Below are 10141 nucleotides of genomic sequence, written 5' to 3'. Positions count from 1 at the left end.
CTACTTACTAATATTTTTAATCCCAAAATAAATTTACACAGAATCTTAAAATTTTATAACTATTATACGTGTTAGATTTGAGAATAATCATGATTAGACTTTGTTTGAAAATTTGTTATAAAATTTCATTGTTTTTAAGAATTTTTTTTATCTTCTAATAGTTTGTGACAAGTTTTCATCAAATAATTATAATTAAATAAAAAGTTAATAAATTAATAGATTTTTGGGAGAATATCAATTTTAACAAGTTTGATACCATTTTTCAAATTTATTTTTAAAGGATAATTATTTTCATAAATACCTTAAATTTGTGATTAAAATAATTATATTAACTCTCAAAAATTATTTATAAATAATTAAGAATTTTAAAAAAAAATACTAATAGAAGTTTATAAACCAAACCTAACCCCTAAATACTAAACCCTAAACAATAATCACTAAATCTTAATTTCAAATGTGAAGGTATTTTGATTAAGACTTACTTTAAACAATTTCTCTAGATTTTTTGGGTTTTTGACCCTACTCAATGGGAGCTGCTCGTCAATTGTTCAGAGTCAGTGTCTTAGGTTTCTTTGCTTTTAATGGTGGAAGTACTTGCTCTCCGTGCAGCTCTGTCATCAGTACAACAATTATACCTTTTCAAAGTTTGGATGCGTTATGACTTTCAAGAGCTCATCCTAATTATCATCTCAAAATTCTATCAGCTAAAAGCTCTATAGTGTGTTCTCACAGATATCTTCTTCTTTTAGCTTCATCTATTTTTTTTTTCATCCCTGGAAAGCAAAATATGATAGCAGATTCTTTTGGCAAAATCTGCTTTATGTAATGCTTCTTCCATGTTATACTAAACTTTGGTTTATAATAGTATACCGTTCAGAATAAAAGATTAATAGATTTTTTAATAATAGATTTTTTTAATAATGTACTACAAATTAAAGTTACAACTTGTTTTGTCATCAGTTCGTATCAATCAGTAACTAGCATTTAGTCTTTCTATCATCACAAACTGAATCTTGACTTTCAGTCACAATTGGTAACACGGTAAACATTGTCACAATTACGTTACGCATATTATGCTATATATTTCTGTCACACTTATGTCACTAACCGTGAAAAAAATTGGTTACGTCTAAATGAGTCACAATATTGTGACAAACCAGTTACTGATTTGTGATGTATAAATTTAGTCACAAAATCGTCAATGATGTCACAAACTTGTTACGGATAATTTTAGTCATAAAGTTTTGTCACAATATGTCAAATTTCTTGTAGTGTTAGCGGAATATAAGAAACCGTCTCTTAACTTTTAAATAAAAAAACTAAGAACCGGGATCATGCTCTAAGAAACTTCTATTGATTAGTTTTTACTTTTTACCCCCTCTTTTTTGACGTCCCTTTTACCCTCTCCTTATGTTGTCATTAGGCCTGGGCATTTCGGGTATCGGTTTGGTTCGGTTCGGGTATTTCGGGTTTCGGGTAGTTCGGATAGGGGCTAGAGGATCCATTTAGTACTTGACATATTTTTGATTCGGTTCGGTTCGGATAGTTTTGAGTTCGGTTCGGTTCGGATAGTAAATGTAGGAACCGGAAAATATCTGGAAAAATTTCGGTTCTCATTTGGATCGGGTTCGGGTTCGGATAGTTCGGGTAGTTTAGATAATTTGGATAAAATATCGGTTATTTAGGGTAAAATATTAAATAATTAGGATGATTTACATAAAAAATTTGGATATTTCGGATTACTTTGGACATTTCGGATAAAACTATCTGGATAGTTTCGGATACTTTCGGGTAGTGATACTTTATAATAATTTAGTTATCCTCAACTATTTTGAGATACTTTTAATAGAATTTTAAATAAAAATATATATTTATTGATGTTATATGTATATATAATTAATATTTTTATATATTCGGATACCCGTTTGGTTCTCGGTTCGGTTCCGGTTCGGTTCGGTTATTTCGGATATAAAAATATAGGAACCGTTCGGATATTTGAGGGTATTGGTCCGGTTCCGGTTTCGGACATTTCGATTCGGTTCTGGTTCGGTTCTTCGGTTCCGGTTATTTTGCCCAGGCCTAGTCGTCATCATCACGTACTCTTATATACGGGCGGGTGCGAATACTATTAGGTATAACAAAATATTTAAGTTTGATATTATATGGTAGAATAAAGGATGCATGTCGTCACGTTATAAGCATCAGAGGATTAATATTTATTAATCATATGACCAGTTCCGTCTTCTTGTAAGCGACACTTAAATTTTGGCCTGTGATGACCTTTCGGGTTGTTTACGGTACCCTTTCCATTAGTTAAAAGACAACGTTTCTAAAATATATTCTTACATTTAAGCAGTTTTTAAAACATACCCCAAATCTTTGACAAATCTTGAATGTTTAATTAGTCATTAATGTCATGCTGTCACTACACTTCCAAAAACTATTATAGTTTTGGCTTGACGATTTTCTGAAATATTGCGTTCATACGTTAATGCAGAGATAACGTAAAGTATTTAACCGTATGTTATAGTTTTAAAGACTGGAGATCTGTTTAAAACCGGTTATGGACCTTATGGTCTTTTATGTACAGAGCCTATAAACCATAACTTAACGTTCAAAACTAGTTCTAATACAATTCATTGAAAGTATTTGCCATCAGTTGACAGTGATAGTGATACATAACCAAACCAACCAAGAACCTTTAAAGAAAATTATGAAAAATAGAACTATAAGTTTCCAGCACTATTTTTCAACTGTTGTTGAACTATATTATTCACCTTCCTTAATAACTAAACTACCATCCAACACGTACGATGATTTTTTCCATAATCGGCATGATAAATAATATATTTGTTTATGAGTTTATTTGACAAAATCAGCAAGACAGATTATTACCAGTACTTAATCTAAAGCAAAGTAAAATCAAAAAAAATTTGGCTGTGTTTTAAATTATTTTATCAATATTTTTGGATTATTTATGTGATTCTAATCTTTTTTTAACGCTGATTTATTATGATATCACAATTATGAGAAAGATTACATAGACGATCCGACAACCGACAATACTACATGTGTTATAAAGATCTACGCCTAACTGCGTCACCTGAGCCGTCCTACGAAGATCACGCCTGACTGAGTTTACTTGCACCATGTTGAAGATCTCTTGTAAGTCTTTCTTCCGTAGCCTGGATAATTGTTTAATAAATCGGTTTCTCCGGGAATTGAAACTTGGACCTACTCGTGTAGAAGCATTTATGTGATTCTAATTAACTCATTGTAATTTCAATAAATCGGTATTAGACTATTTTAAGTCATTCTCTATTGTTACTGACAATAATAGAATTAGTAAGAGACATCGCAGCATATGTATTCAGTATTCATATCATATATAAAAAGCCTCAAGACAAAAAAAAAAAGTAATTACTAATTAGCAATCACATTTTGTATTTACACAAACAAAATATTAACAGGCAAAACCCCAAAAAAAGTGAAAATAGTAAAAATATGGAATTTGCAAAACATATTCATCAGTTTTAAGAGAAGAAAATCAGAAACTTAGTAATGAAAATTTAATCTCAAAACCCAATGAATAGTTTACATATTGACTAATTCTGTACAAAAAACTTCAAATAGTTGCCGCCAACTTCAATTCCCTATTGAATTTAGCCTTGGAGGAGTGTCTCCGGCGATACTCTTTGTTATTCCCGGAAGGCTCCACCACATCCGCCGCGAATCTCACCTTCTTCTTTATCACCGCATTGTCTGGTGATCCTAAAACAAAATGAACTGCCTCCAATTTGTCAAACTGTTCATAATAAACTTTACAAAAGAAAATATAGAACATGAATTTGTTAACGTACGGATTTCAAGTTCGAACTTGTCCAAGTAATCGGAGAGGAGACGCTTGTGGAATTGACTTGCAACGAACACCACGCTTCCTGAGACGGCGAAAACAGCCATGAAACCTAACGAACTCTCCATATATATCTCTTCCCTAAGGTTTTATTCTGTTACTAATAAAATCGATCTTAATTCTCTGAGAATAAATAAACAATGATAAGTTTGGTTGCATTAATTAGGGGAAGATGCTAGGAAGGAGAAGGGATCAGGAGACATGATCGGAGAAGATAGACGGAGAAGCAGAGAGGAAGAGAGAAATGGAAGAAGCATTGCGTAAAAAAAATTAACAAGAAGGACAGAGAGGATTGATCGAAGAATAGCGTTGTATAAAAAGAGAGTTTTTATTTTCTCTTTATTTTGGTCAACAAACAAACAACTCATAATTAAATATGCATAAATCCAATTAATAATAATAAAATTGTGTACTATTTTTATATTTTTTGTTTCTTTGTTATAGTTTCTTCTATGAATTGAAAAAGCTTCACCAGTCACCACCTCTTCGTATTTTTGGTGTCTTTCTCAATAGAATAGAACAATTTGAACTCTCTCACTTTTTTTGGTTTCTTGTTCTAAATGATGTCACAAAAATTCCAAAAATATAACACAGAGAGTGTCAGGCACTTGATTGTTTCTATATTTTTGTTTTTGTTTTCTTATTGAAAATGGGGATAAGAACTTCCCCATTGCAAGGTTCTAAAAGAAGATACTTTTATAAGAACCTGCTGCAAAATTTTGGACACACATATATCTATTTTTATTAGTTAACTTTTGTTTAGAGAAATTAAATTTAAATATAGAAACACAATACATTAATAAAAGATTTACCTTTTATTGCTCAGAACCTCAGATACACATTTTTATGGATGAGTATGCTTTAAGGCGGGAATCCTCAAAGCTAGAGATTTCATGTATATTTTTATTAGTACTATTATGTTTTGTTTTATTTTTAGGCTTTTACAAATCAACTTGTTTTTTTTTCATTAGTCAAGTCACCTTTGTTTGCCTGTATGAAAAAATATTGAGGGATACAACTGCCAAGTTCTATATAGAATGGTCGTTTTGTCAAATGGATGAAGGATAGGAAGTTTGCTTTCAATATAATAAAATATCAAATGATTTTTTCATAGGGTAACATAAAATAAATAGAGGTGATGGTGACGTCAAACAATAGATATCGAAATGTGGGTATTAATAACGGGCATTAAACGCTATTAATTCGTTTTAATAGTGTTCCTTAAAACGCTCTGAGAGCGCCCGTTATCGTAGCTCCGACCCTTTTCATAGCGGATCTTTCGAATGCTATAGTTAAATAAACAAAGATAGCAAATGTTTCGTGTTATTAATTTGTTTTTAATTATCCGAAAATTTATTAAAAATAATTACCAAACTATATTAAAAACTACACCTAAACATATTTAACCAAAACATTATTCATAATTAAATAATTCAAAATTAAATCGAAAATTAATTCATAATTAAAAATTAAATTTTATTTATTAATTAAAATCAGTATACAAATAACTGGTTTACAATTAATATCGGTTTATTTCTTAAATTTGGTTTACACACAAACCGGTTTATTAAATTAACCCTATCTAAACGAAACATAATAAACCAACCAAAACTAAACCTAATCTACGCCGCTGCCTTCCTCTTTCGTCACCTTCCTCTTCCATCTTCCTTACGTCTATGTCTTCTCCCTCTTTCTCTCTTTCTTCTTCTTGCTCGGATCCATCTCCACCAACAAAGCTTCTTCATATTCGGCTTCTTCCTGTAACAAGAACAAACAAATCAAAAATTAAATTAATTTTGAAATCTAAAACTTAAACTTCAAACTTTTACACTATCAGAAACTGATCAAATTGAAACTCAAATCCTAAACAGCTTAGATTAATTTCAAAATTGTCTTAAACTTAAGAGTATCAATTGAAATAAGATCAGTCATAAACAGAAACAGATTAATCAATCTTCTCAAACCAAAACAGAAACAGATAGCACAGATTCTACACAAGCAAACACAAATCTGATTTCTCTGCAAGAATATGAAAACTCAAAACTCAGAATTGTGATCAAAGAACTCTATTTTAACAGATCTCAACACCACAAACAACAGATCGATTAAATTTCAGCAGAATATGAAACGACCAAACAAATATCAGAGACAAGATGAAGAGCACCCCCGGCCGAACTTTATCTCTTCTTTATTCTCTCGGTCTCCTCTCTCTCCAAAGAGGCCGTAAACGATGGATTCTGGGGAAGAGAGGACCAAAACGGGATGGCATCAACTTGAGGAAGAGAACAAGGCCGTAGACACGAAATCGAGGCTTCAAAATCGATGGGAGAGATGAGAGCAAAGAAGATGAAAAGACTAAAAAAAAAGGATCTGTCGGCAGAGAGAGGGAGCCAGTGAGGGAAAATGAAAAAAGAAAAAAAAAGAATCTTGACCTTTGATTTAATATAATCTAACGGTTGAGAAGGTAATCCGTGTATATAGATCTAATTGGCCAAGACAACTTTGTCTTTCTTTTTTATTTTCTTGTGTCTTGTATTTCATTATTTGATGATTTTTTTTGTGCTTATCTTTGTTTAAAGTAATGTTTTATTCAAAATTTATATTTTGCAGTTTATAATTTAAGTTTAAATTTTACAATTTTGAAATTGGGAATAAATTTTAGTGTGGAGCTATTTTTAAGATTTAAGATTTAAGTAGAGAATATTAAATTTGAAGTTTAGTTAACTAATCTGAATATATGGGGCTTGGAGTTATGATAAGATTTGAGATTATTGTTTGAAAATTATAATTTGATAGTTTGTATTAAGATTTGGATGTAGAGTTTAGGGTTTGAAGTGTAATGTTAAGGGTTTGAAGTGTACTATATAAACCCCTAAACTACTATATATATATTTTAGTAGATTAGTATTTATTCTAAAGTGAAGTTTAAGATTTACAAGATTAACATTTTAGATTAAATTAATAGTTTAGGATTAAAAAATAATTTTAGTTTTACAATTTACTTTTTAAGTACGAGTATCTTCAATGTTTATGATATAGCACTGTTGTTTTTACTAAATATAGTTCATTATGATTTAGAGGTTTAGAGTTATGAAAGTATAAGGTTTAGAGTTGTATGTAAAGGAATTTGTGATTAAGATTCAGATTTCAAGTTTGTTAAATTCTAAAAATTTAGATTGGAAGTATATATTTAGTGGATGAATGGCTTATGTTTGAAGTTAGGATTTAGGGCATAGAATTTGATGGCGAATTTAAGGTTTACATTTAAGATTTGAATGGAGTTTTAAAAATTAGATTTAAAGTTTAAGTTTAAATGTTGGGTTTAAAATCAGAAAAAGACGTTATATAGTATTTAGAATATCATTCAAGCTTGAACTTTAGGGTTTAGGGAATTAGATTTAGGGTATTAGATGGATTCAGGTTGCATTATTATATTTATATTGAACTGTCTTTTCATATAAAGATTAAAAGTTTTTAATTTTTTTTTAAAGTTCAAAATTTAGACTTTGATTATATTTATGGTCTAGGGGTTAAAAATATATTTAGAGTTTAGGGGTTAAAATAAGTCTAGCTAGTCACTTTGTTAAAATTATATATAAGTTTATAAATAGAAATGATAAAATCTTTAAAATATATATTGCAATATGATTAAAAAATATAATTTTCTCTAATAAAACATAAATAAATCATAAAATACAATATGCTTTTCCATTAAAGATTCAAAACATACAAAATCAATTCATCAAACACATGAATTCAAAGCAAAATACAACACACTCGGTGATGAAGTCTTGCATTGTTATCCTTGTTGCCATAGTGAAGTCTGCATAGAACCCATGACCAAGAGGCTCTTTTTCACGACAGTCTTCAAGGTCCAGCCCTTACATCTATATACATTTACACCATTGTTATGTTACACACAACAACACAATCACAAGCATGTTTTTGAGGTTGCAAAACAATTCCTAAGATCGCTACCTCTGCAATCAAGTGTTGAGAAGCAATTTTTGCTAGTTACCGCAGTCGCCTCCTCTGCTCACTACCACTGCAGCTTCCATTGTTTTCTGTCAAGTAAATGCCAACGTCTGTTATAGTCCACAAAACACTTTCTTAAACAAAACTAAAGTGAAGATCTTTCTTTACCTTACTATTTTCAGTGTGGAGCACAAAGGTGCCTTCATTGCGTACATCTATATACAAGAAGTAAAGGCAAACCGTGGAAGAACTTTTGGGGCTATATACCATAGAGTTAGTAGCATACAAGTGAAAGTAAAAGAGAGAGATAGTTATGTATAAACCTTCTTTAGATTCTCAAGTATACTGAACTAAGCAAAAGTAGATTTGTATATGCATGGACAGGCTCGATCAAGAAAGCTAATGATGTCATAAAGGACACAATCACACCTGAGCTTAAATAAGAGCCTGCAAGTGTCACAGCTCTAACTGAGAACACAGACAAAGATCCGAGATAAATAACTTGAACGATCTGAGGGATAAGCGACTTAAATTTCTTCTTCTTAAAACGTTCAGACAGATCAGCACTAGCAAACCTCTGAAACCTCACAGTCTCAGAAACTCTGCCTTATTAGCCTTCACAAACAAAATTGAAGGAAGCACCTGTAGATAAAAACATCCACTTAAGTCATAAAAAAAAACTGTAAGAACAAGAGGAATCAGAGTCTAATACTTCATTCAAGTAGGCGGAGAGTAACACATTCACACATATTAAGATTCAATCTTTGTACAACATACTGTAAAAAAGGTAACAACTTTCTCCTTAACAGAATCAATTGAAATAAGATCAATCATAAACAGAAACAGATTAATTACTCTTCTCAAACCCAACCAGATTTCAACACCACAAACAACAGACTGATCAAATCTGATTTCTCTGCAAGAATATGAAAAGTCTAAACTCAGAATTGTGATCAAAGAACTCTATTTTATCAGATTTCAACACCACAAACAACAGACTGATCAAATCTCAGCAGAATATGAAAAGGCCAAACAAAAATCAAAACAAAATCAGAGAGAGAGAGAGCTTGACCGGCGAGGTTCATTGCAAACAAGAGACAATGAATAGCCTTCACTACAAGAAAACGTGCCAATAACAACGAAGATTTACGACGAAAATATTTCGTCGTAAATTTACATGGTGTTTACAACGCAGTTACGAGGAGACCAACTTTCGTCGTAAACGCCATGTAAATTCACGACGAAATATTGTTTGTCGTAAAATCCATGTAAGTTTACGACGAAAGTACATGGAATGAGAAATACGTCGTAATCGTTACATCGACATTACAACGAAACATGTTACCGTTATATTTAGGTGAAAACGTGTATTCAATGTGCTTTAACTTACCAAATTTCGTCGTAAAGTCGTTGTAAATATTATGTTAAAACCATGTAAAATCCATGTAAAACATTCTTTGTAAAATCGTTGTTATATTTCAACTACCCAACTAGAAAATTTCTCTATATATATGTCATTTCCCACAACTCTCTTCCTCACAACACACAAACGGAAAAAAAAAATCCGAAAAAAAAATCAGAAAAAAAAAGATTTCAAAAAAAAATCTAAAAAAAAAATGGCCGGTGGCAGTAGTATTTACGAGTTACGGAGTTGGATGTATTTGCACAAAGATTCTGACGGAAGGGTGACGAACGCATTTCTGAGCGGGCTAGAGACATTCATGCACCAGGCGGGCTGTACACCGATCACGCAAGAAAGCGGTAAGATGTTCTGCCCCTGTCGGAAATGCAAGAATTCAAAATTTGCACGTAGTGAAACTATATGGAAGCATTTAGTAAACAGAGGATTTACACCACAGTACTACATTTGGTATCAACATGGAGAGGGTTATGGGAGAAATGAAGCTAGTAGTAGTAATAATAATTTTGAGGATGCTCATCATAGTGAAGAACCGAATCATTTGCATAATGAATATAATTATCATCAAGATCAGGAGCAGAAGGTAAATCATGATAGGGTTCAAGATATGATTAGTGATGCATTTTTAGAAACAACTACAACAATAGCTGATGGAACTGGAAATGTAGAAGAACCTAATTTGGATGCAAAAAGATTTTATGAAATGCTAGATGCTGCAAATCAACCAATCTACACTGGTTGTAGAGAAGGTATCTCTAAATTGTCTCTAGCAGCTAGGATGATGAATATTAAAATGGATCATAATTTACCTGAGAATTGCATGGATGCATGGG

General features: G+C 31.5%; 1 protein-coding gene and 1 long non-coding RNA gene across 4 annotated transcripts; both read right to left on the bottom strand.

The window, feature by feature from the left end:
- Positions 1-3406: 3406 nt before the first annotated feature.
- Positions 3407-4709, bottom strand: BNAC08G23610D. 2 transcript variants are annotated; one of them, XM_013804363.3, is made up of 2 exons: positions 3861-4709; positions 3407-3786 (listed from the first exon to the last, which is right to left on the bottom strand). In XM_013804363.3, exons 1-2 carry the CDS (start codon positions 3979-3981, stop codon positions 3626-3628), a joined length of 282 nt encoding a protein of 93 aa, XP_013659817.1. In that variant the 5' UTR covers positions 3982-4709; the 3' UTR covers positions 3407-3625. The 2 variants fall into 2 exon arrangements, with proteins under 2 accessions (XP_013659817.1, XP_013659818.1); XM_013804364.3 differs by having other exon boundaries at positions 3407-3771; positions 3861-4260.
- A 666-nt stretch (positions 4710-5375) lies between these two features.
- LOC125591112 lies at positions 5376-9137 on the bottom strand. 2 transcript variants are annotated; one of them, XR_007327096.1, is made up of 4 exons: positions 8057-9137; positions 7892-7977; positions 6078-7800; positions 5376-5671 (listed from the first exon to the last, which is right to left on the bottom strand). It is a non-coding gene; the product is annotated as an uncharacterized LOC125591112 (long non-coding RNA). The 2 variants fall into 2 exon arrangements; XR_007327095.1 differs by having other exon boundaries at positions 5376-7800.
- Between the last annotated feature and the right edge of the window lie 1004 nt (positions 9138-10141).

This window comes from Brassica napus, chromosome C8 (assembly GCF_020379485.1).
Source record: "Brassica napus cultivar Da-Ae chromosome C8, Da-Ae, whole genome shotgun sequence".
Classification (NCBI taxonomy): Eukaryota; Viridiplantae; Streptophyta; class Magnoliopsida; order Brassicales; family Brassicaceae; genus Brassica; species Brassica napus.
This window is presented reverse-complemented; position numbering and strand designations above follow the sequence as displayed.

Bases quoted from the DNA above. Each gene is read 5' to 3' on its own strand.
- BNAC08G23610D (XM_013804363.3), bottom strand. From the start codon at position 3,981: ATGGAGAGTTCGTTAGGTTTCATGGCTGTTTTCGCCGTCTCAGGAAGC. The intron at 3,787-3,860 runs GTACGTTAACAA...AATTGGAGGCAG, and splicing joins CAAGTTCGAACTTGAAATCC to TTCATTTTGTTTTAGGATCA.